At 48.9% G+C, this 26770-nt stretch overlaps 1 protein-coding gene across 4 annotated transcripts in view; it reads left to right on the forward strand.

Moving 5' to 3' along the window:
- EXOC2 (exocyst complex component 2) overlaps positions 1-20021 on the forward strand; it is a 126747-nt gene extending 106726 nt beyond the window's left edge. For 3 of the 4 annotated variants that reach the window (XM_055407084.2, XM_055407087.2, XM_088831071.1), the window contains 6 exons: positions 10364-10419; positions 12275-12397; positions 15528-15589; positions 16879-16938; positions 18480-18607; positions 19293-20021. In XM_055407084.2, coding sequence (XP_055263059.1) covers positions 10364-10419; positions 12275-12397; positions 15528-15589; positions 16879-16938; positions 18480-18573 — 395 coding nt within the window. In that variant the 3' untranslated portion in view covers positions 18574-18607; positions 19293-20021. Of the gene's footprint in view, positions 1-10363; positions 10420-12274; positions 12398-15527; positions 15590-16878; positions 16939-18479; positions 18669-19292 lie in introns of all 4 variants that reach the window. The other variant, XR_008683338.2, reaches the window with a different exon arrangement.
- The last annotated feature ends 6749 nt before the right edge of the window (positions 20022-26770 follow it).

Raw genomic sequence — 26770 nt, forward strand, 5'->3', positions numbered from 1 at the left:
GGTTCCAGCAGAGCGCGCACACGTGCCGGGTTTTGAGAGAACACCAAACCACGGTGCAGTCCTTGGATGTTTCACCCCCTCCGACCTGTCACAGTTGGACCAGAAATGCCGGCTCTCTGCGTCTCTCCCAACACCAGGTGAACTTTCGTGACCATCTGCTCTTAATAATGAGCCAGGAAAGCCAACCCCTGACTATTATGAGTATAGCTTAACAGTTAGCCATTTTGATGACCCTTTAGAATCTGCACATTCTGGTGGAAAACTTGTGACTGTGTGTTTTAAAGCAGCGTCTCAAGAATTTCCTGGGAGCCCGCGATAGAAAGGAGACTTCCAGGCCGGCCTCCCTCCCTAAAGCCGAGGACACGTGGCTGACGGGAGCAGGGCTGCTCCATGTCTCAGCTCCTCAGTGAGCTGGAACGCTGGCAGCCCCCGTCTCCACCACTCACGTGGGGCAGCGGGACAGCTTGCCCCGCAGTCGGTTGGGGACCAGGTGTTGGTGACAGGGCACCACACCTGCAGGGCAGGTGTCCTCCACAGGAGCAAAGGGAAGAGACTGCGAATAAAACCTTGATGTTGTGCAGGAAGGCACTTGAGTAAGAGTTTTCTTTTGGATCATTTTACTTCAATTTTCTGTTAATATCTCATACTAATAAAGTGTTTAAGTGACAGCCAAAGTATATTCACAAGCCTGATATATGTGAAAATGCAGTTTTCAGCTTTGCAGTTGCCTTCATTTCTGATTGCAAATGGTGTGACAGCCTGTGATTACAGCGGTAAGGATCTGAGATGTTCATGAAGTGCATGTCACTCTGAGCAGGTTTGTGTGTTGAAGGAGCGGTGATGGTGGGCTTTGTGAGACCACAAAGACGCTTTCAGGGACTCAGCTGTGATGGAAATGAAAGGCACCCGCCTTCTCACATTGCACGGTTGGGTTGTATTAGTGAAAAGAAACATTGGTGTATATTCTTAGGCTTTTTTCTGTTTTCCTTTGTGCTGTGGCTTTTTCATCTTATGCTAAGGAAAATAGGTGTGGAAATCCTTTTTTTTTTTTTTGCTAGAGCGAGTGCTCCTTTTGGACACAGTCACGGGTCCATATCCACCTAGATGGCACACAGACTGCTGCTGACGTGGGTGTTTCGGAGGCAGGGTCGCTCTGCGCTCCCCGGGAGAAGGCTGGCAGAGCCAGCAGAGGCAGCCATGCACTTGGCGCTGGCCCACTCCCTCCCAAGTGTCCCCAAGGCGAGTGTCTCTGCTCCAGCAGACAGCGTCTCCACTGCAGCTCTGTCTGAAGTAACCGGAAGCCGGAGACCAGTCGGTGCCCACAGCTTGGAGTGGGCACGTGAGTGTGATGTGCTCGTTCAGGCAGGGAGACCCGTCCCACCCGAGGCCAGGCCGTGACGTTGAAGAGAGCCTGGAGGGCAGCATGCTGCTGTGCGTTCCCTCTTCTGGGGAGTGTGGGGAGGCGCGGGCAGGCAGGGTGACCTCCCAGTCCTGGGCCCACAGGGACGAGGTGCAGGAGCGCCTGCGGGGAGCAGGCTGCCATATCTCTATCGGGATGCTGGTACACGTGTGTGCAGGAAACATAGGGTGTACATGGTTTTCTCAGTGCGAGTTCTACTTAATTGGAGAAGAAGGGCCAACTTAGAAACCTTGACAGCAGAACATCACAATTAGCAAGTACGACCATTGGCGCTATTTCCAAGCTCACATCTTGCCATGGTGCTTTGCACCCTCTCAGCTCTGATAGCCACAAGGTCAAGGTCTCCACTGCAACCAGCCAGGCCTGCAGCCCCTCCTCACAGTTACACTTCATACGCCAGCTTCAGAGATCCCTTCTGATATAAATGAAGACGAAGCTCCAGGTTAACTCTTGGCTTTCATGTTTTTTCTGACTTTGATTTTATTACAACTCCTCTATTTTTTATTCCAAGGCCTTTTCTTTGGTTTAATAGCAGAAACTTAGCCTAGCTGGACCTTGCTTCTTACACTGTGGGTGGAACCCGGTCCTGAGAGTGGGCACTGCGTGATCTGCTCACCATGCCAGCTCCAGCATTGGAAGCAGAGCTGCTCAGGGCCAGGCCACCTGCAGTGGCCACACATGTGCGTCCTCGGCCACAGTCGTGGTTTAGATGATGGGGCTGCCGTCCTGAACCAGGCTGTCAGGCTCCAGAGCCGTGGTCTGCAGTCTGGCTTCCCTCACAAGCATTTATTAGTTTGATTTCATTTGAGGTCATTCTTGTTGAGAGCTGGGGTGGGGCTCCTAGAGATTGTGAAATCTGAAGATTCTACAGACCTTTATCAAGTATATATAAAACTGTAACACCTCACAGTGTGAAACAAAATCAACTGCGTACATAGAATGAGTTTTATTTTTTTGTCATCTTTATATTTTTAATTTTTAACTGAAGGATAATTGCTTTACAATGTTGTTGGTTTCTGCCATGCAACAACGTGAATCAGCCATAAATATACATGTATCCCTTCCCGCTTGCACCTCCCTCCCACCCCAATCCCACCCACCCCTCTAGGCTGTCACGGAGCACCAAGCTGAGCACCCTGGGTTGCACAGCAGCTTCCCCCGGCTGTTTCACACGTGCTTGTGTAGATATGTCAGTGCTACTCTCTCGGTCCGTCCCACCCTGCCCTTCCCCCGCTGTGCCCACAGGCTGTTCTCCACGTCTGCGTCTCTATTCCTGCCCTGCAGATAGACTCATCTGTACCAGTTTTCTAGATTCCGTATTTATGCGTTAATGTACAATATCTGTTTTTATTTTACTTCACTCTGTGTGACAGGCTCTAGGTTCGTCCACCTCATCTCAACTGATTCATTCATTTTTACTTTTCTAATTGAAGTTGCCTTCTAATGAAAACATTTTTTCCTGCCAAAAGAAGAAATTGAAACAAATAAAACTGATTTTTGTTAATGTTATATTAATTAAATTTTTATACCTTTAAGTCTAAAATTCAGTATCAGTGTTGAATCTTGAAACTGATATTTCATCCAAAATGTATCGTGTTCTATAATATTTTAGGTTAGAATAAGTTCACAGACTATTTTACACATCAGATTCTGACTTTGAAATCGGAGAGATTGTGACTCCCTTGCCTGTATTGGAATCTTCAAAGGTAAAGTTTGTCTCTGAAGTTTATGAAAGCTAAACTCTTAAGAATATAAATCCTCTTAGAAATGGAAAAAATAAGCCATGAAATAAATTTACTGTTACTTTCATGGATGGTGATATTTTCTGTTTTCATAGGACAAGTTTTCCTATTCATATTTAAAAACTAGGAGATATGTTCAGTCCAGTTGTTCAGTCGTGTCCGACTCTTTGCAACCCCATGGACTTCAGCACACCAGGCCTCCCTGTCCATCACCAACTCCCGGAGTTCACTCAAACTCATGTCCATTGAGTCAGTGATGCCATCCAACCATCTCATCCTCTATTGTCCCATTCTCATCCTGCCTTCAATCCTTCCCAGCATCAGGGTCTTTTCCAATGAGTCAGATCTTCGCATCGGGTGGCCAAAGTATTGGAGTTTCAGCTTCAGCATCAGTCCTTCCAATGAACATTCAGGACTGATTTCTTTTAGGATGGACTGATTGGATCTCCTTGCAGTCCAAGGGACTCTCAAGAGTCTTCTTAACACCACAGTTTAAAAACATCAAATCTTCAGTGCTCAGCTTTCTTTATAGTCCAACTCTCCCATCCATACATGACTACTGGAGAAACCATAGCCTTGACTAGACAGACATTTGTTGACAAAGTAATGTCTCTGCTTTTTAATATGCTGTCTAGGTTGGTCATAACTTTCCTTCCAAGGAGTAAGAGTCTTTATTTCATGGCTGCAGTCACCATCTGCAGTGATTTGGAGCCTAAGAAAATAAAATCTGCCACTGTTTCCACTGTTTCTCTATTTGCCGTGAAGTGATGGGACTGGATCCCATGATCTTTGTTTTCTGAATGTTGAGCTTTAAGCCAACTTTTTCACTCTTCTCTTTGACTTTCATCAGGAGGCTCTTAAGTTCTTCTTCACTTTCTACCATAAGGGTGGTAGTATCTGCATATCTGAGGTTATTGATATTTCTCCCAGCAATCTTGATTCCAGCTTGTGCTTCTTCCAGCCCAGCGTTCTCATGATGTACTCTGCATATAAGTTAAATAAGCAGGGTGACAATATACAGCCTTGTCGTACTCCTTTTCCTATTTGGAACCAGTCTGTTGTTCCATGTCCAGTTCTGACTGTTGCTTCCTGACCTGCATACAGGTTTCTCAAGAGGCAGGTCAGGTGGTCTGGTATTGCCATCTCTTTCAGAATTTTCCAGAGTTTATTGTGACCCACACAGTCAAAGGCTTTGACATAGTCAATAAAGCAGAAATAGATGTTTTTCTGGAACTCTCTTGCTTTTATGATGGTCCCGCAGATGTTGGTAATTTGATCTCTGGTTCCTCTGCCTTTTCTGAAAGGCAGATGGAACATCTGCTTGAACATCTGGAAGTTCACAGTTCACATTTTGTTAAAGCCTGGCTTGGAGAATTTTGAGCATTACTTTGCTAGCGTGTGAGACGAGTGCAATTGTGCAGTAGTTTGAGCATTCTTTGGCATTGCCGTTCTTAGGGATTGGAATGAAAACTGACCTTTTCCAGTCCTGTGGCCACTGCTGAGTTTTCCAAATTTGCTGGCGTATTGAGTGCAGCACTTTCACAGCATCATCTTTCAGGATTTGAAATAGCTCAACTGGAATACCATCACCTCCACTAGCTTGGTTCGTAGTGATGCTTCCTAAGGCCCACTTGACTTCACATTCCAGGATGTCTGGTTCTAGGTCAGTGATCACACCATCGTGATTATCTGGGTCATGAAGATCTTTTTTGTACAGTTCTTCTGTGTATTCTTGCCACCTCGTCTTAATATCTTCTGCTTCTGTTAGGTCCACAGCATTTCTGTCCTTTATCGAGCCCATCTTTGCATGAAATGTTCCCTTGGTCTCTCTGATTTTCTTGAAGAGATTTTTAGTCTTTCCCATTATGTTGTTTTCCTCTATTTCTTTGCATTGATACCTGAGGAAGGCTTTTCTGTCTCTCCTTGCTATTCTTTGGAACTCTGCATTCAGATGCTCATATCTTTCCTTTTCTCCTTTGCTTTTGGCTTCTCTTCTTTTCACAGCTATTTGTAAGGTGTCCTCAGACAGCCATTTTGCTTTTTTGCATTTCTTTTTCCTGGGGATGTTCTTGCTCCCTGTCTCCTGTACAATGTCACAAACCTCCGTCCAGAGTTCATCAGGCACTCTATCTATCAGATCTAGTGCCTTAAATCTATTTCTCACTTACACTGTATGATCATTAGGGATTTGATTTAGGTCATATCTGAATGGTCTAGTGGTTTTCCCTACTTTCTTCAATTTAAGTCTGATTTTGGCAATAAGGAGTTGATGATCTGAGATGGATTAATTAAAGCCAAAAAAAAAAAGGATTCTGAGAAAGAAAATAGAAAACTGTAGAGACCTATTTATTCATTCATATACCACCTTCGAAATGTGTTCTTTTGACCCCAAGCATTCATTTACATATCCCGGATATGTCAAGAAAGAGTGAATTAAACATAAAGACCTGGACCTGAAGCTGTTCTGTGCTCCAGCACAAGTGATTTTGCTGCAGAAGTTTCAAGTCTTTCCAGCTGACGGTGTTGATGCCGTTTCTAGTTGCCTTTAACAGGCGGTAATTTCAGTAATGTGTCTTCACTCTGTAATTGAATAGATGGTTTACTTGAAAAGAAATACCCCAAGTTCTTTCATGTAGTGTTTCAGTTTGACCAAAAAAAAGTACATTGTGGGATATTTATAGTATTTTTCAGTCTATTTTTATCTGTAGACGAGGACTGGTAACTGATTTAGGGCACAAGGGTTAAAAACAGGAAATGTGGTTTATAAAGTAGGCAGTCTCTCCAGAGTTTCCAGAGTCCGACGTTTGTTACTGACCGAGTGCCGTGTTTCAGAACGACGAGAGGCAGGGTGCCTGAGTCCAGTCTGTCTATAGAGGACTTAACAGGAAATGCCTTGGAGGAGGCTGGGTGTGTGTGTGCAGGGGCACCGCTGTCTTCCGTCCATGCGGTGTCTCTCTGTCCACCCCTGTCGCAGACGCTCTGTATTCTGTTGGTCTGCGTGTAAGCTTGTATAACAAAGTAAATTTCCTTTGACCTTTGCAGTTTGCTTGAATTTTTCTCATAGTGTTTTGATGGAAAGTTTTTCATCATCATGGTTGAGAAGCGTTATGTTATGGTTTTTATTATAGTAAGTAGAGAATCCAAGTTAAGAAAGTAAAAAAGCTTGAGGAAGTGGGGGTTTAATTTTGAGTAGCCTTTTCAATTTCAAGTTGGCAGAATGGATCAAACCCTTTGACTCAGCGATTTCACTTCTGGAAGGTGTCTGAGTAAGTCATTCTATGAGAACGTGTGGACCAGTGGCCTCGTGGTGGCGTTTATGGTGGTGTGTACAAACAGGCAGCGGGACTGCCGAGGAGTTATGAGTAAGGAGAAGGAATGAAACACTCAGAATGAATAGGACATGGCCATGCTGAAGAGCCCTCAGCAGCCAGGGAAGACATGGCCAGCGTGTGCACTCCAGCACGGAGGCGTGCGCAGACACCAGGGGAGGAGGCGTGCAAGACGCACTGTGCAGGAGAAAACCATATTCGTAGGAAAAGATCTAGAAGGCACACCACGTTAGGGAGAAAGATAAAGGGGGAGCTACTGGACTTTCATTTGGTATTAGGAAAACTCACAATTCTGTGTCGTCTTTTCAGCGTACCTTTAATATTTTCAAGACAAGAATAGAGGCTTGATCAATCCAAAGTTTTCACTATTCCGGTCTTTCATGTGGATACTCTCTGGAGAGGTCTGCCTAGCCATTTGTCCAAATTATTATAGGAAGACTCAAGTCTGCCTGTATAACACTTTTTATTTGATAGACAGTTTCCCATTTGTCCAAATCATTACAGGAGAACGCGCGTCTGCCTGTATAACACTTTTTAATTGAGAAAAACAGTCTCCTGTATTTCGAGGAAAACACGAAGCTTCAGCCACTGCGTGCCCCCGTGCACCCGTGTTTCAGGCTGTCGCTGGGCGTCGTTCCTGAGGGAGGCACAGAGGGGCTCTGCTTCCTTTCCACCTGGCAGGGCCCATTCCTCCACAGACAGTGCTGAGGGGTCTCGTCAAGCAGAAGCCCTCTGTTTTACTGCTGCAAGCAGTTCTGTTCCTGGTGCCTGCTTTATTGAGGGCTGCTTCCGAGACAGCCTAAAGCTTTCTCCTGTGCACGGTGGCCATGTCCCCAGGGGCGTGAGGGGGCTTTGTTTTTTGTGAGTTTGTTCTTGAGGCCACTCCCTTGTCCCCAGCACATGGAACAGAGTCTGACAGGTAATAGTAATAGGCATTCAATAAAAATTCTGCTAGTTATTCCAAACTGGTGTCCTCCCTATTTGATTAAAACAGGAAACCAATAAATACAGCTAGAAGAGAGACTTCTTTTTCACTTTGATGTATGAAAAACAAGGCCTTCATTGTTGGCAGACATGTTCTGAGATCCAGGCCCCTGTCTGAGAAGCCCACCCTGCGGGGGGCCCCGGGACTCCTGCCCAGAAGAGCTGGGCTCTGCCTTCTCCGTGGGGAATTCCCGCTGGGCTGCGGGGCGCGCTGCTCGGCGCCAGTCTGCACTGGTGCTGTGTGGGTGGGGACACTTCTCTCGTCAAGCACCCTGACACACTCTGACTCCACATCCAGAGGGGAGGAGGCAAGACTGTAAATACTCAGAAGCTGTTGTCGTTCTGTGTCTGAAGAACATGGGAAGTCGTGGGCGTCCGTCTAAGAGGAGCCTTCTTACAGGCAGCGCCGACTGCTGCCTCACAACAGAGCGGCGCTTGCTCTGCCCTCCCTGCGCTGCCGCCGGCTCGAGGCCCGTGAGGTTGGCACTCACAGCCCGCTGCAGCTGGGCCGGCCCGAGAGCCAGCACCCATCCCGCGCGTTCTCGGTTCTAGGAAGCGGGCGTCTTCCAAATACCCGGCATAGTGAGCGCTCAGGCCATGTTGATGTTCTGTGCTTTGGAGCAGGCCGTTTGCTCAGGGAAACAGCTGAAGAAATCAGACTGAAAGCAGATGTATTTAGCCTCAGCAGTATTGTATTCTGCTATTCTTTCTTTATTCAAATTGTATTTTCCAAATGAATCCGGAAAACTTATTTCAGAAGGCTGTATTTGTTTTCTTAAATCCTGTGGAAGGGGAGGGACTTGCCTTCGCAGGCGTCGCCTTCACGCAGACTCCCGGTGGCGACGCTCCTGGTGGGTGCTCCCAGAACCTGCCTGTGCGCTTCCTCTCACCTGTTTGGTCACTCACACGTTCACCTTTCAGCCCAGGAGGGCTCAGTCCTAGGGGTGTCGTCGTGAGTGAGCACATGCTGCCCTTGCCCTTTTTGTTTCTTACGCGTAAACGTTCTTGAGCTGCCGCCCAGCCTGTGTGGTGGGTCTGAGGCTCCAGAGGTGTGGTGAAGGGGACAGGCCCCATGCCTACGGAGCTGACAGTCCGGCAGGGAGACGGCGTTAGACAGGTCTTGGCTGGGGGGCCTGCATGCTGGCACGGCCGCACCGGGGAGAGCTCCCCACCTCACTGTCCTCTGAGAGGTACCCCTTTGTGGAGCGGGCGGCGTCTCTGCTGCAGCCCCAGGCAGCCCACCAGTCAGGGCCATCCAGGAGCTCTGGGGAGGCTGAGCACACGGGCACCAGGAAGGCCTGAGGTCAGGCTGGCTGCGGCCCGCAGGTCAGACATCCCGTTCTTGTTCACTCAGCCCAGTGCCCCGATGTCACCTGGGAGCCAGGCACCCCTTCCCTGGGGCGAGCGACATGCACCATCCTTCCCAAACCCATGCAGAGTGTTCTGGCGGGCTCACAGCCTCCCGAGGACTCCGTGTGTGTTTGCACACGCATGTGTGTGTGTGGTCACTGCGGCGGGCTCAGGAACTGCGTTTACCTCTGGATGTGCATAAACTAGCCTTCCACACGGTTCAGTTTAAAGACTGAAATCTCGAGCCCAGTGGTTGCGTTGCCCAGAGCTCAGCGCTGAGACCCACAGGCCCCTGCCTGGCCTGGGAGGGGCCTCCTCTTGGGGAGACAGCTCTGTCGGTCATCACACTGGTCACACATTTCACCTTTCACCTTTGCTAGGACGACTCTTTTCTCCCAGACAGGACTCATTACCCTGCAACTGTCCTTGTTCTCAGGAAGAATCAGGTTACTTCTGGATTGTATTTAATTATGTTTCAATCTGTTTTCTCAGTTATTACATCAGCAAAATAGAACCAAAGAAATATTTATGAGATTGGCTCCTCAAAAGCTGTGAGCATCCGTACGTGGCCCGGAACACGACAGACTGACGCAGCTGCGTGTTTAGAACCTGCACGTGCTGGGTCCTTATGGGGGCTGCGGTTCAGCCCTCTTGACTAATCAGCAGCTCGGGCAGATTGTGGGGAACGTGACTTTGCAACACAGTGGAATTTTCTGTTTCATACAGAAGAAATTCTCAGTTTGTGCTGTTAACTCAAGGCATCCTGAAATACTGTTCTCTTCCAAGTGAAAGTAATTGTTTTGGAGTTACTGGAGCAGTATTTTGTTTTATACTTTTTCTTGCAAAGTAGCACTGGGGCTGTTAGGAACCCTGTGAGCACAGGGCCTCCTCACTGCAACCCCACAAGGGTGCAGACGGGGGAGGGGGTGGTCCCCAGTCCTCCTGCCGTAGGTCCTGGCTCACGAGGAGGAGGCGGGGCTGGACCCACACTCTCGCCTGCTGACTGCCCCTCCCCAGCGTGTGCCCACGCTGGAGGGCAGCCCTGCCATCCTCGAGTCGTGGATTTGTCCAGTCTCTAACTTGCTTACAGAATCGGGTGGAATGTGTCTTTTTTCAGAAGTTTCTCCCAGAGCTTGTATTTCTAAAATCAAAACAGTTATTCTGCATCATTTGACTTTAAATTCAGAAGCAGATGCTGCAGTAGATGTGTAAAAGGTGTTTCATAAACTGGTGAATATCCTTTGGTCTTTGGTGTATCTGTGTTTGCATGCATATATATGAACGTATATGAAAACATTGACGGGCAGTTTTAAATTTCACTTTTAAAGTAGACTGATTAGAGGACAGAACAGTGACGGAAATGGAAAAACTATGAAAGAAAACTCGCAGGTAATTCCTCCTTTTTAAAAACTTGTATGAGCGTAGCCCTCTGGCCATTTGCCCTCAGGAGCTCTGGGCCTGTGCTCTCCCTCTGCCTCCTGGAAGGTGCGAGGCACTCGTGTCCCCACTGAATGCCTTTCCTCCCCATCTGATTGCAGGTGTCAGAAACTACTTGAAAGAAGCGTTGGTGAACATCATTGCCGTGCACGCAGAGGTGAGCCATCCTAGTTGTTCCTAGCGGGTATGGGTAACTGGACAGGAGAGCAGGGGTAAGTTCAGTGGTTCTCAGGGTACCTTCGCCCTCCAGAATGTATTTTTAGTCTGAGTAAAACACAGTATCTGGTTTCAGCGCACACACGTGTGTGTTGTAACTCTGAGAGTCTTTTTTCTGAAATGTGGTAGGTTTTTTCCTCATAATTAAGACTAATGGATATTTGGCAGGTAAAGAGATAAGAGAGTGAAAGGGTGTTTTCTCCACCTTGGGCACCCGCTGCCCTGGCCTTCACCAGTGTACCAGTGAGTGTTGGCGTCTTACTCTGGCAGCCGTGGGGCATGCTGGAGGAGAGGCTCAGCCTGCGGCGCAGGAGGTGCCCCCCGCGTAGCTGACAAGGGTTCCTGGACTCCGGTGCTGCCAGTCACGCCTGGCCCACTCTCCGGGGAGCTTTCCGCTAGTGTCCCATCATCACTGTTCCGGCTCGGCTGCAGCCCGTGGGCCGCCATCCAGCAGATGAGGTGGGCCCACCAGGGAGGTTTTCGGTAGAAGACTGCTGTGGCAGTGAGCACTGCCAGAAAGCCTCCTCCTGAGTGTCTGCCTCTATGCAGGTGTGTCGGGGTGGAGTCTGCACCACCCTCTGCACCCACACGTGCTGCCTGGGTCACCTCGGTGACCTGGAGACACGTGATGATGAAGGCTGAACCACAGCGTGAGCCAAGGACACAGTGCTGCCTGCTTGCCGAGGCAGCCGGGTCCAGCAGCCTCCGCAGGGAGTGGGCCGTGGGGTCCGTCCTTCTCAGGTCCTCGTGAGGTACTCATTCTCCGTGAAATAAGGTTTTACACGGTTTAGCTCAGGCAGGAATTTACCATATACACCTTTTTATGATGAGTGACATACTTTCAACTTTGATACTTTTTATACATCAGAGACCTTTATAAAAGCGCTCTTCTCTTAGGTCAGCTTCTGGGAAGGTCAGTGTGGCGTTAGATCCTCAGGTGGTAGAGACGGCCCGTCGCAGGGGGTGCCAAGGGCACTGCAGGGTGCGTGGGCCTTTGAGTGATGATGGTGACTCCTACTGAGGGCGCCCACTGTCATTGTTTACAAACAAACAAAAAAACAGGCTTTTCCGGTCCCTTTTCCACACATCCCAGTGGCTGAAAGTGGAATTCTGTACATAACATTTACTGTTTACTGTTTCCAAACAATCTTACCTTGCCCAGAATTTTCTTCAACACTCAGGTTATGTTTGGGTTGACCCGAAGGTTTAATACTAGTGATTGAATATGAAAAATGGAAAAGCTAAAAAAACAATATGATTTAGTTTAACATAGAAGTCGGGATAGTAACGTTTCACCAAATATAGTAATTCTTAGTTTGAAACTATCACAATTCAAAACTTGAAAATGGTGTTTTTGTCAAATGAAAGGAAACATATTTTTAATTCAGCAAACAGTAAAATTGGGAACTCTTGTGCAATACAAAGTTATGTACCCAGTATGAAGTAGCAGTTGTTTTGATCCAAGGAGAGCCTGACCCAGTATGATTTTATTTCTACAATTTCCTCTTTAGAAATCATGTTTCTTCTTGTGAAAAGGGTAAGAAGAGGAAAAAATCCTTAAAACTGTTTCCGTTTGTCATCATCAACAGCACCTGTCAGAATTCTATCTGCCGATCTGTTTTCAGAGGTTACCTTTCATCGAGCGTTGGTGAACACAGCTCGAGTGTCAGCCATGTCTCCCTTCCATTCATGGCTGAGGGTGGTTTTGCTGTGTGCATCCCTTTGTTTCTAACACATTCGGGTCAAGGAAAGTCTCCATAACACACCATTTCTTCGTGTTTTCAACCTTCCATCAGGTGTTCACTGTTTCCAAGGACCTGGTGCCCCGGGTGCTGTCCAGGGTGGTGGAGGCGGTCTCTGAGGAGCTGAGCCGGCTCATGCAGTGCGTCTCGTCCTTCAGCAGAAACGGTGCTTTGCAGGTACCACGCCGCTGCTGTGCATGTGGACACAGTTGTTTGAACCACGGAGATGTGTGTCAGCTGTTGTCCCAGGAGGCCCACACGGGCCCTGTGTTATTTTCTCAGTGGCTCTGCCAGCGGCGGAGTGCACCGTCCCCAGGACCACATCCAGGCCATCAGCGTCCCCAGCTGCTCTCCCTTCAGAGTGTGACCGTGTGTGCCTGAGTGCAGTGCCCTTCTGCAGCTCTGTGGTATTTTTGTTGTTTATTTTACAGATGTCTTCGCTACATTTAATTTAACAGGAAATTTTTAGCAACTTACTTGTAAATAGTCTTTCCAGAGCAATCAGTGCAGTTTGTGGAAATGACAGCTATTTCTTTCTACTCATACTCCATTGGTTTATGTTGCTTTTCATGGAATTCCATAATTACAGTAACAAATGTAACTTGGGTAAGTCAGATGGGTCTGGGTTTGCATGTGGCCAGGAGCCAGGCCTGCAGACTTGTGGGGGCCTGAGCCCCACCCATGGGCCTCATGGCAAGAACCTTGTGAGGGTTTCTAAAAGTCCCGGAAGTGTTGCTTCTAGTACTGGCTGAGGCCCTTCTATCAGGCCAACCCCCTACAGATAAGAACTTAAACCTGAGTAATAATAAAAATAAGAAAATGTGTCCGTAAAAAGAAAAACCTGAAGACTCACAACAGGCATCTTGCGTGTGTGAAGATGAATTAAACGGAAGTTGCAGTATCTGCTTCGGGCCTCAGGGTCTTGAAAGTGAGAGTGAGAATCGCTCAGCTGTCTCTGACTCTGTGACCCCGTGGACTGTACAGTCCGTGGGATTCTCCAGGCCTGAATACTGGAGTGGGTAGCCTTTCCCTTCTCCAGTGGATCTTCCCAACCCAGGGATCAAACCCAGGGCTCCCACGTTGCAGGTGGATTCTTTAGCAGCTGAGCCACCGAGGAAGCCCGAGGGGTCTTGGAATTACAACAGAAATCCCCCCCTCCCCACACCTTCTCTGCAGCCCATCTAGCTGATGGCCAAGTTTCTCTCATGGCTGACAGGAAGGGGCCGGAAGAGACGTCAGAATAAGCTGGAGGCCCAGCCTCCACGCCCGCCTGGCCTCCAGTGCCCTGTGACCGCTGGAGACACTGTCAGTTCTGTTCTGAAAACCTCTGCCCACTGCCCCTGGGGCCGCCTGTGTGTGACCTCCTCCTCAGCAGGTGACGGAGAGGACCTAACGTGAAGGGCTGAGCGGCCACCAGTCTCAGACCTTCCCGAGAGCTGGCCAGGAGGAGTGTTTGCTGGCCAGCAGCCTGTGTGTTTTGTGTGAATCATCACAGCTCTTACAATAGGTATAATTCATAGGTTAATTAAAGCATCTTATCAATTTGTCTGAATAAAGTTTTTAGCAAAGATTATTAGTTTTATAGTGATTTAATCCATCTCCTAAAATACTGAGCTGAAAGTTCTACCTTATTTTTTCTCTTTGATATTCCCCTTGTAGGTCCGTTTTTACATATACGTATAAATATAAACAGAATATAAACAGTAAAGACAGTCCCATGAACACTTTCTCATTATGAGCTGTTTCAGGCTTCTAACCCACTGAGAATTGGGACCAAATGTCTGCTTTCTAGACTGCACGTTTCAGCCTTCCTCTGTTGGTGAATTCAAACCCAGCCCTGGTGTTCATCCTTGTTTGTGTGTGCACGCCCGTGTTGCTAAGGGCCGTGTGTCTTAAACAGCCTCCTGGGCAGCTCCAGGTCCATCTGTGTGGTGGCCTGCATCGTGCCTTTTTGTGGCTGACATTCCATCATATAGGTATGCAGCCTCCTGTCTGTCTGCTCATCATTTGATGGACATTAGGGTTTGCACTTTTTGATTGATAGGAAGAATGGTTCTGTGAACACTTGTGTGTAGACTCTCTGTGGCCACATGTTCTCATTCTCTTGGGGATATACCAGGGACTGGAATCGCTGGATGAACTCTAGGCTGCTTTCAGAGTAGCTGTAGCTGCTTTCCTACCAGCAGTGTATGAAGATCCCAGGTTCCCCGCATCCTCATCAGCAGTGTGTGACTGGCTGGTCGTGGCCATCCCCTTGTCTGCCAAGCGTGTCTCCTTCTGTGTGATCATCACGCCTGTGACGATGTCCTTTGTAGCACAGGATGTTTTAATCCTGAGAAATTCCAAGTTTTCTTTTTTCTTTTGTCACCTGTGCTTCTGTTGTCATTCCTAAGAAGGCAGGCCTAACGTCACAAAGATCCACTCTGGTTTTCTCCCAAGTGTTTTATAGCTTTACCATGTACGTGGTCTGGGCTCTGCTTTGAGTTAGTCTTTGTTTTAAGGAAGAGACTCACCTTCAGCCCTTGGAGTGTGGACATCCAGTTGCCCTGCTGTCCCAGCACCATGTGTTAGAGAAACCCTCTCCCCCACCAAATGGCCCAGGCACCTTGTTGAACGTCATTTGATTGTAAATGTAAAGGTTAGTTTCTGGCACTCAGTCCTGTCCTGTTGATCTACATGTCAGCCCATGTGCCAGTGCCACACTGTTTGAAGTATTGTATCTTTGCAGTACATTTGGAAGTCTGGAGGTCTGAGTGTCTCTAAATATGCTCTTCCTTTTCCACGTGGTTTGTCTGGGACCAACTTGTCATGTTTTGTTTTTTAAAAGAAAAGAAAAAACAAAAGAGAAAAGTCAGCTGTGGCTTTAACCGCGCTGCACTGAGCCTGCAGCACTTAGTGCCAAGGGGACTCACGGTGCTGGAGGGCAGCATGGGGGCAGTGAGGCAGCCTGTGTCCTTCCGTCCCCGTCAGCCTCGGGGCAGTGAGACCTCACTCCTCCCCAAGGAGACCGCCGGAGCTGCTGTTGAGTGGTGAGGCCCAGTGGCTGGACGGCCCTGGCACAGTCTACCTTTCAGAGCAAGACCCCTGCCTCCACAGAGTCAGACTTGACAGCTCGAACCCTTGTGCAGGAACAGGGAATGTTGTCACAGCCAGTCTCTTTGGGCTGATTTAGAAGGTCTGCTGTAAGGAGCTGCTGCTGTGGCCGTGGTGGTCTGCTCTGCAGGGAGCAGGCTGGGGCTCACCCTTGCTTCTCTCTGCTGGACAGTCAACATGGTTCCCTGTGGTCACCTGTCCGTTTCTCACCCAGGCCAGGCTTGAAATCTGCACCCTGCGGGACACTGTGGCGGCCCACCTGACACTGGAGAGCAGGTGAGGTGCTCCGTGCTGCGTCCTGCGCGCCCCGGGAGCCCCCACGAGGCTCTTGGCTCGGGTAGTGGTCCCGCACGCACACTCGTGACTCAGCGATCTCGTGTTTGCGTCTGACCGGTTGTCGTGTTAAACGCACTAAGCAACACCGAGCCAAAGACACATAGGCACTTCCTCAAGGTGGGGATGAGCCTCAGTCTTGTCAGTGTTGTCGCACAGCATCATGTACTCTTTTGAAAAGGAGAAAATAAGAATTGAGTCAGTTTACTCATCACAGCCTCTTAGTGAATATCAGCATAAGAGGAAGCCTTGTGGTTTCTCTGCAAAATTTTGTAGTGGAAATTTGATGATAATTTCTAGCTGTTTTGAATGAAAGTCAGGATTTCCTATCATTGAAACATCATTAGGCGAAGTGAAACAGCTCTGCCTACACAAGACTGTTTACCCCATTGGCAGTGCCGCCTGGAAGTGCCGGGTCCACAAGGAAGCTGTTTAAACATGTCCCATGCTGCACTTGCCGTTTGTCTCCAGCTTTGGATGGCATGCTCGGGCCCTCATCCTGACTGTCACCATGCAGTCGGGAAGACTTTTCCTTTTCTTGCTGATACGTGAGCTTGTTCACCAGGAGCCTTTCTGATGGCTCCCGCCGCTGTCTGCTCTGCGTCACTACTGGATTAGGTTGCTCTGCTGGCACTTTCGTCTTTAGAAACACCGAATCATTTTTTAAATTCTCCCCCTTTTCCATATTTCAAGAAATGAAATGATGTCAAGTTATGCATATATACACACATACCTCTCCATTATCGTACAAATTTTAGATACAATAGCTAAGTGCTCTTAAGACATGTTCAGTTATTGTAAGAAGTTGGCTGTACATCAGGCCCGGCAGGTGTCAATTCCAGAAGTGCCCCCTTTGTATCATTTTGCACAAGATCACCCCTGTTCTTGCCGAGCTCCCTTCCTTTCTTAGCAGCTGCTTTATCTGTATAGTTCAGTTTTGTTTTGAAAGTAAAGACCTTTTTAAATTTAACAACTCCACACCAGGCTCTCATCTGCTATTAGAAGTACCTTGTGTAAAATTCAGGTTCTCCTTTGCTTTTCAAGTCATGTTTTATTTCCTGGTTTAGTTCTGGCCCGGCTTCTGCACACCCTTGCTTTCATTTTCGCTTTCCCCCCTGCTCTACTTGCTTCACCAGCCTGTGGGTTCCTTTGAACACAAGACACGCTTTTCTCTAACGGCCCTGTTCCCGGTGGGGCCGGCGTGTCTCCGTCTGGGATGCTATGTCTTACAGATCCAGTTTCAAGCAGGCCCTGGAAGCCCTGCCTCAGCTCTCGAGCGGAGCGGACAGAAAGTGAGTCTCACGCTGTTCTTGGGTGGCATGTTGTCACCCGGACACCTCCTCTTCAGGCGGGGCCTGGAGGGAGCTGGGACTGAGTGGCTGTTGGGTATGCCTTGTGCCCATCTCCCCTGTGGCAGGAGGAGGTGGAACCTGGTTTATGATGTTTTAGGTAACTGTACCAGTTCCTTAAACTTTTATAAGAAAGTTTATTTTGACTCAGGAAACTATTATTGTCTGAAATCTGTAAGAAGGTGATACGTAGAGAAGCATAAAAAGAGGACAGCACAGTGCAGTGCAGGACTCAGAGGCTGTGTCTCTCACGGTCAGCAGTGTGCACTGCACTCCGTGTGATACGAAGCATTAAGAGTAAACGTGTACACGTGACGAACACGTGTTCCACTAGTACTGTGTCAATAGTCTTAGCCTGACCTTCAACTTCACTACTCATGTAACAGGAAACTCTGACCTGAGACACAATCTAGGCCAGGCAGATGTCAGCGTGCCTGGGCTCTTCCCCAGCCCAACCGAGGTCCCCCACCCTGCAGCTGCTGGACGGGTCGTGGACAGTTACGGAGCCCCGACCGCATGCAGCCCTTGGGGTCAGCTGTGATGGCACAGGGGAGCGTGGTGGACCCACACGGGCCGGGGGAGCCCCGGAGGCATGGACAGGGCTGGGAGGGCAGGGTGACCTGGTCTGTCTGAGAGGAGCTGGGCAGCCCTGCCTTCCCGTCCCGCCTCCTCACTGACTGCATGTTCAAACCCTGTGCGGTCTTTTAACATAATTTAAGTGCGAGATTTAAAGCCTTGCTTACCGTCACCCTGTGCAAGTAGTGCTCACGTGTCCCTTCAGAAGACTAGTGGTTTGGGGCGGTCGAGGGCAGCAGACACCGTGATGAAGGCCAGACAGGGCTGTTTTAGGTCTGCTGGGAGCATTGTTAAACCAGGAAGTGATCCCTTGACCCAAGTACCAGCAAGCTCGTTTCTTGTTTGCTTCTTCTGAGCCCAGTGAGCTGTCGGACTCCTCATGGCCATGAAACTATCCGGTTGTGTCTGGCCAGCAGAGGGGCCATTTGCAGTCCCTGCTGCAGCTTGGACTCCCCAGCTCTGTGGGTTCCTGCTTCACCCCTTCCGTTCACTTCTCCGGTACTTGTTAAAGGCAGAAATGCAAAATGAGAAGAATGGAAAATAGACCAGTCATTGCCAAGGAGTGGGGTGAGGGCAAAGGTGACTGCAGATGGGCAGCACAAGAGGGCCTGTCCTGACGCGGGGGTCAGGAGATGCTGCGCTGTGTTATCAGAGTCACAGAGAATGCATGTCAGAGCTCTGGAGTGCTCAGACCCCAAACGTCAGTCTGTTTAGGGAGGAGTCCAGTTAATCCAGGGGAAGGGACAGAAGGACGGTTTTGTGTATAAACGTAAAGATGTTCTCTTAGAGGACCTTCTCTAGTTGACTTTCTTTTGTCATGGAATTCAGAGCCCATAGAAAAGTGACTTTTCTGGCTGGAGAAGCACCACAGGGCAGGAGCCATGTGACTGTCTGTGTCTCTCCCACAGGCTGCTGGAGGAGCTGCTGAGCCGGGTCAAGAGCGGCATGCACCTGCAGCTGGCCTGCTTCCAGGCTGCCCCACCTCCCGCCGTGAAGACGTAAAGCCTCCAGGCGATGCTTTGCTGAGCGCCCACAGGTGTCTGCATGGAGGCTGAGGCTGCCTCTCCTCTTTCCCCAACTGGGGAGTTTAGAAAGATGTTGGTGTCTGTTTCATTTCAACCAAACTGACCTGATGTAAAATGCCCAAAAGTATTTGCTTTACCATAGTTATTACCGTAGGCCTTGTATGACTCAGCTGGTAAACAATCCACCTGCAACACGGGAGACCTGGGTTCGATTCCTGGGTTGGGAAGATCCCCTGGAGAAGGGAAAGGCTACCCACTCCAGTATTCTGGCCTGGAGAATTCCATGGACTGTACAGTGCATGGGGTTGCAAAGAGTCGGACATAACTGAGGGACTTTCACAGTATGACATTATACCTTTCTAAAAATTAGGGAGCATCTCAAAGCTGACGTGCTGTGTGGTGAAGGCTACAGAAGGCAGGGCAGCTCAGACCCAGAGCGTCTTCCTGGGTGTCCTGCAGCTTCCAGGACACCTTGGGAGGGGACGCATGGGGTAGTAGAAAGTCACACATGAGCACCTGGAGCTGCCCTAAACTGTGCAGCCGTGTGAAAGCGTTCATGCCTGTGGCTCTAGTGCTCCTAACCCAAGTGGACTTTCAGAAAAGCGTGCGGTCCACCTACCAAGGTGTTAAGTTGGGGAGGCTGCCTGTGGGCCTCGTTCCAGAGTTAACTCTGTTGCCTGGCTTCTGTGTTCACAGCACTCACGCCATCAGGCCTCTTCTGTGTGACTCACCCTGAACCTGACGTGGGCCTCCTGCCCCTGTGACCTCCGCACACAGGAGGGGCTGCGGTCAGTGTCTCCTCCAGAACCGGGCGCCCTGCCGCCCACCTGCACCACTTCTCTGGCCTCTCAAGTGTCCTGCCCAGTGACTCGGGGTCTCTGCTCTGGTGGGGTCTGTGTCACCAGGCACGGGAACCACCGATGATGCTGTCGCCAGAACAGGTCAGGCTGCCGTGTCCTCCTGCAGACTCGGCTTCCCTGACCTGCCTTTGTCAAACCATTTGTTTCAGAAAACTGAGTCAGGTTTTAGATTCTTCCCCAATGCCTCAGGCCCGTTTTCAGTGCTGGCGTTAGTGTGTTAGCACAGGGAGCTCTGAGGTCCTCCATGGCCACGTGCTGTGTCCATCATTTGGGGTCAGTCAGTCTTGTGTTTGTTCGTTTGGTGTCAAGGAAGGTTTTGTCTTGAGCAAAACTTCTGAAGAAATACACTGAAGGTGGGGCTCTCCTACAGGTTCACCCCTGTACCCACTGTGGCTGTGACTCAGAGAACAGAACCACAGTCCTGAACATCTGCCTTGTTTTCAGTGTATGATGAAGACCTTTCAGTCAATAAAGAATGTGTCTTTAATACAAGACATAATTTCATCAGTATTCTTATTTCAGCACTTTGATTTGCTCTGTAATTTTTTTGTATGTCTGATTTTAACACCCAAAATAAATACTTAAATCCCGGTGTACCTTGTCTTCTGATCGTTGTTGGATGCCATTACCCGTGTCCTGCTAGCTGTCCCTTGGCGGCAGCTCCACCCTGCCAGGCCCCTGGGAGCCAGATGAGAGTGTCAGCTCAGAGACGCACAGCACCCGGGGACAGTGGCGGTGATGCAGAGACTCAGCATTTCCGGCTCTGAGTGGAGCGTGGGTGCACACGAACTCCAGACTCAAAGCCGGGCTCACGGAGCAAGCAGCTCCTGGAGAAGACCTGCTTGGGCTGCGGAAGAGAGTTCAGTAGTTGAGGAGATCGCTGGACGCAGTGGTGTTAGGAGGAGGCCAAGAGGTGGAGCAGGACATGGAGCATGGAGCAAATTTGGAAACAGAGGTGCTGAGAAGCGAGGTGCGCAGAGGCCCAGCCACAGCTGCACGTCGACCTGGCCTTCTGCGCTCGGAGAGTCCCAGAAACAGTGTGGGTTTGTGAGACCTTGGCGTCCATGAAGGTGCACTCCAGAAACGACCCCGTTGTCTTTGACCGGCGTCACTGCTGAGGGTGTGGTGCCCGCGCCGGCCCCACCCCGCCCTGCCGCTGGTTCTCTTGAGCGTGAGCTGGAGAGACTGCCTTGTCCTCTGACGTGGTTCCAGACAGCGCTGCCTCTGTCCCGCTCCTGTGCTTAAAGGCTCGGCCAGCGGCAATAAGAGGGTCAAAACATGTCTCCACCAGCTTTTAATGAAGACAAGTCTCCTAAAATACGTAGAGTTGAGTGTATCTCATGTATTAATACTCAAGTGAAGTAGCTGTCCCTAGTGAGTTCTCTGGCAGGACTTTCACGCAGGTGTCCACGCTGCTCTGGCCCTGGTACGACACAGGCTCCTGTGTTCACCATTGAGAAGGACGCACCGGCTCCACTGTGGTGGGTTGGTGGGGGTGGGGGACAGCTGCCTCTTTCTTAACAGCCGTTATGGACCATCGGGCTCTGTCCCCGTGTGGGGAGAGCCCACAGCACAAGCTCCTGACCCTCGAGCTCAGTTCTGTGAACTAGGTTGCATCTTTGTTCTCATGCTGTCAGCTTAGGATCTGAGTTTGACCCCATCAGTTTCCACTCACATATTCTTGGCAGCTTTTAAACCCCTGTGTGTTTGTTTAACTGTTGCTTTAACTTTGTCTGTATAATTAAATCTGTGTTGTGTGCAGAAGATGGACTGTGCATGCACTGGGTGTGAATGCTGTGTGTACACACACACTGCTCTGTCACTTTCGTAGGGTTTTGGTTAGAGGTAAGGTTAATGTGTGGTTTCAATCTGCCATCTGTAACTGAAAGTTCAGGTTAACTTTTTGTTTTTTTGTTTTGTTTGATCATAACACCAAACTGCTTACATGTGTGTGCTTCATATTTGTTGCTCACAGACATGAGCATTTATGGCAACTTTTAAAAATTGAAAAAGGAGCCGTGAACCTCCTGTTTTGACGCCCCCACTCCCCATGTCGGGGCCTGATGGTTCCAAGTCAGACTGAGCGTGCAGAACGTGCCTTTTATCCGTGGTCAGAAATGCGTCTCGATACGATGACGAATTCTCGCTAGAAAGTGAGCCTGGAAGTCTGGATCTGTCTGCCTCATAATCTACAGCAAATACAGGGGAGTGAAGAACACGCCGTGGACGGTGAGCAGAATTGCTACGGTCAGCCTCGACCATGGGCTCAGCCCAGGCCCCGCAGTAGAAGGGGCAAGCATACAGACTGGTGAACTTTCGGAGTGGGTTTACACGGCACGGTAAGTTGCGATAGCAAACGTAAAGAGTGTGCACACCAGTTAAAGTACGCTTTATTGCTGAAATGGTGCTAACCGAACGTCATCTAAGCCTCGGTGAGTCGGTCTTTCTGCTGGTGGAGGGTCTCGCCTCTGTGTTGACGGCTGCCGGCTCTCAGAGTGGCGTTCGCTGAAAGTTGTAGTGGCTGTGGCTGTTCCTTAAGAGAAAGTCGGTGAACTTTGCCTCCTGGATTAACTGCCTTTTACCAGTGGCTGCTCTGCAGTAGCAGTGCTGTTTGGTGGAATTTTACCCACAGTAGAACTTCTTTCAAAATTGGAGTCCGTCCTCTCAAACTCTGCCACTGTTAGCTTTTGAGGTTTATAGACTATCCTAAGCCCTTGTTATAATTTCCACAGTGTTCACGGCATCTTCACTGGGAGTAAGTTCTGTCTCAGGCAACCGCTTCCTTTGCTTGTGCGTGGGAAGCAGCTCCTCAGACTTTATCCTGAGATCCGTGCTCTTCAGTCTGGGCTCAGACTCCGTGCGCGGCTGCAGTCCCCGTGCTGTTCCACCACACTTGCTGCTGCTTCCTCCACTGAAGTCTCTTCTTCCTTTTTTTTTTTTTAAATTGAAGGGTATTTCTTTAGAGAATTCTGTGGGTTTTTGTCATACATGAACAAGAATCTTGAGCCCTGAGAAGCCATCCCTGAGGGCTGGGATCCACTTCCTGCAGCTCCTGTTACTGTGGACATTCTGACCTCTGCACAGATCACCAACGTCCTTCGCAGCATCTGGAATGCCGACTCCTCTCCAGAAGGTTGCCCAGATCCATTGAAGAACTGTCGGTGGCAGCTATAGCCTTGTAAGATGTGTTTCTTAAATGACAAGACTTGAAAGTCAGGACTTTGTGGGCTGCAGGTTGGCTATGTTAGCAGGTGTGAAAACAGCGTGAGCCTCATCATCGGTCAGAGCTCTTGGGTGAGCTGGTGCCTGTTAGCGAGCAGTAATCAGGAAAGAATCTTGTTTTCTGAGAGGTAGGTCTCAACAGTGGGCTTAAAATAGTGAAAAAGAAAAAGTGTTAGTTGCTCAGTCGTGTCTGACTCTGTGACCCCGTGGACTGTAGCCCGCCAGGCTCCTCTGTGCATGGGATTCTCCAGGCAAGAACACTGGAGTGGGTTGCTAGTTCCTTCTCCGAGGGATCTTCCTGACCCAGAGATCAAACCTGGGTCTTCTGCAAGATTCTCTACCATCTGAGTCACCAGGAAATTTTTTTAAATTGTAAGCTATGCAGTAAATAGATCTGCTGTCATCCCAACTTTGTTGTTCATTTACAGAGCACAGGCAGAGTAGATTTAACACAATTCCTAAGGGCCCTAGGATTTTCAGATGGTAGGTGAGCACTGGCCTCACTTGGTCACCAGCTGCCTGAGCCGCTACCAAGAGCGTCAGCCTCCCTTGGAAGCTTGGACGCTGGCGCAGGCCTCTCCACACACCAGGGTCTTGGGCAGCACTCCTTCCCCTGGACGGCGGCTGATGGCACCCCGTGGCCGCCGTGGCTCCGTCCTCTGGCCCCTGCTTGCACTTCAGCACCAGGGCCTCACGGAGCACTCCTGTCCCGGAGGCGGCGGCTTCCCGGCGAGGGGAAGCCTCTGCGGCCTCACGCTGCTCTCTGGCAGCCTCCTCACCTGCCTTGGCCTCACAGTGAAGGGAGCTGGGCCTTGCTCGGGGTCACGCGTCAGCTGAAGGGGATGACATGGCTGGCCCGTCTTCTCTCCACTTTCTCCATATCGGCAGTGAGGCTGTTGCACTTTCCTATCACCCGTGTGTCCAGGGGAGCAGCACTCTTCATTTCCTTTAAGAACTTTTCCTTTGTTCTCACAGCTTGGCTAGCTGGCACCAGAGGCCCATTTTACCTTTCAATATGCCTTCCTCACTAAGCTTAAAGTGAGAGACATATATATATATATATCATTCTTTTCACTTTTAATTTTTTTTTTTTGGAATGCAGAAGTTCATGATTTTTTTTTTAATTTTTATTTAATAAATGGTACAACTTTTAATACAGTTGAAATTTTCCATAGTGAAATTTTAAACAGGAAAGACTTGCAAAGATAGCCACTGAGTAGCCCAGCTTGGTTATACTAAAGTGTAATCGGTTGGAACAGACCCTGATGCTGAGAAACATTGAGGGCAGGAAGAGAAGAGGGTGACACAGGATGAGATGGTTGGATGGCATCACCGACTCGATGGACATGAGTTTGAGCAAGCTCTGGGAGATGGTTAAGGACAGGGAAGCCTAGCGTGCTGCAGTCATGGGGTCGCAAAGAGCTGGACATGACTGAGCGACTGAACAACAAAACAATCAGTTGAGCTAGTAGAGGTGGCTGATGGGGAACCCTTTTGCAGTTGAAAAGATGTCTGGAGGGTGAGGGGGTGTCCGGCCCAGCGAGGGGCCGCGAGGCACTGTGAGCCCCACCGCTTGCCCGCACGCGCTGCCAAGCAAGAAGGTGTGGCCGAGGCTCTTGGTTAAGGCCCGTTGTCCTGGGTCAAGTCCCGAGGAATCAGAGCTGAGGCCTTGCCTCAGCATAAGGAGGGCGCTGATGGCCGCTGCAGTGGCACCTGCCACAGATTCCAATAGGTGGAGCAGTCCTCCCTGCCAAATTGCTGTGGGTGTATTCTGAAAGTAACTCTCAGAAAAAGATGACCTCTATGAAAGGAGACAAATTTACACAGGAAAATACAGGTATTTCCCTTATGCATCGTAGGAGTATTAGTGTTTTAGGGGCTAATAATTACCATCAGAGTAAAGCTTAGTCTTTCGAAAGGAGAATTAGAAACTCTAATTCTTGGACGACTCTCGGGGTTGACAACCAAGAACTCTGGCCATCACCCATAAGGCAACCACCCGAAGGCCTTGAGGAGTGGGCGGAGTGGGCAGCGTCCACTCACAATTGCGGTGCCTGGAGCTGGGAACCAGGTGCAGTTGGCACGGTGAGGAGGGAGGCAAGGGCTGCCAGCGGGGAGCTGATGTGTTTCTGCTCTTAGAAGACTGTGTCGGGAAAAGCGCCCCTACTGGAGACAGAAGAGGGGTTTTAGGAAAGGAGGAGCCAGAGATGAGACCCCCAAATTCTGCTGCCTAACTCGCTGGCCAACACCCCTGAACGCCTGAGTGAAGTAGACCGATTGAGCTAAAGACGAAGATGCAGCCTGAGATTAAAGCTACAGGCAAGAAACTCGCACAGATTCTTTGCATGTAAGTCTAACCAACCAGCTGCAGTTGGTTGCTGATCAGATTATTAGCAATTTATCTCCAGGAGTTGGTGAAGGACAGGGAAGCTGGTATGCTGCAGTCCATGGGTCGCAAAGAGTCGGATACGACTGAGCGACTGGACTGATCGAGAATTAAAACCCCCAAATCACCTAAGACATGAACAAGGAGAATGCAGGACATTTTCAAGAGAAGAGAAAAATCAACCGAGCCCAACGTCTGCAGGTCCCTGGGTTTAATCTAAAAGGTAGAGTAAAGAGGAGAATACTTGGGATAAAGTGTTAGCTGTTGTCAGATAGTGTGACATGCGTAACTGGACTTCTCGAAGGAGAGCAGAGGCAGCAAGATACAGAACAAATCCAGCAGCAGCAGCAGAGAAACAAGCTGTCCCAGGCAAGCAACTTCTGGACTCACTCTGGCCTCACGTCAGAACCCACAGACCCAGGAGAGTGAGATGGCCGTGTCTGAAGTCAACCGGAATTCCACATCAAGTGAAAATGCTCTTCCAGAATGAAAGCAAAATGCATGTCCAGGTAAAACTCAGAGGACATGTTGCCAGCAGAACTGGACCATAAGGAATGCTAAAGGAAGTTCTTCAAACTGAGAGGCGGTGACCTCTGACGAGGCCTCAGTTCCTCAGCCATCTGGGATGGTGGATACACCTCTGTATTTGTACAGACACCTGCGTGCGTCGTATAACTACATCTTAGGAAATGCAAAGATTTTTTTTTTTTTTTTTGCTTTTCTGTTAAGACTTATAATACATATGACATGCACATAACATCTGATTGTTTAGAGTAAAAACTAACAATTTTTGTCGTGTGGGTTTATAGAATTTGTAGATGTAACTTGAGAGAACAAGGTTGGACATACAGTTGCGAGGCTTCTGCGAGTTACACGATTAATTGCAGACGGACTGTGTAAAGGGGATGCACTGTGATCCCACAGCAATCACTGAGACAATTATATAGAGAAGTACAGCTGAAAAGCAATAGGAAAACTGAAAAATTCAGTTACATTTGAAATAACATTTTATATTCAAATAATATTTTAAATGTTTGAAACAATAGAAAACAATGGAGTGGTTTACCCAAACAAAACCATAGCAATTGTTGCATTAAACATTAATAGGCTAAACATCAATTAAAAGGGCAAAAAGGATGTCAAAATGGATATTAAGCAATATAAACCCAAATTATGCTATATACAGAAGATTCACTTTATATTTAAAGACAGAAAAAAAGACGTACTTCATAATTAAAACCACAGATAGCTTGAAAGTGAAGTGAAAGTTGCTCAGTCGTGTCCGACTCTTTGTGATCCCATGGCCTATACAGTCCATGGAATTCTCTAGTCCAGAATACTGGAGTGGGGAGCCTTTCCCTTCTCCAGGGGATCTTCCCAACCCAGAGATCGAACCCAGGTCTCCTGCATTGTGGGTGGATTCTTTACCAGCTGAGCCACCAGGGAAGCCTAGATTGAAAGTAACTGGATGGAAACAGTACACCTTGCAAACAGTTAAGCATAAAGAAGGCTGAGGTGGCTCTGATAATATGAGATTAAGTAGATTTTAAGACAAAAACGTCACAAGAGACAAGGAAGGACTTCTCATAATTATAAAACATTCAAAAAGATGATTCTACATGTGTCTGACAGTAATAGAACAAATAGAACATTGAAATACTATGAAGAAAAAATGAGAAAGGGAGAAATGGGCAATTCTGATACTA

Source organism: Moschus berezovskii, chromosome 23, assembly GCF_049115385.1.
Source record: "Moschus berezovskii isolate FMDL1 chromosome 23, NW_MosBer_1.0, whole genome shotgun sequence".
NCBI lineage: Eukaryota > Metazoa > Chordata > Mammalia > Artiodactyla > Moschidae > Moschus > Moschus berezovskii.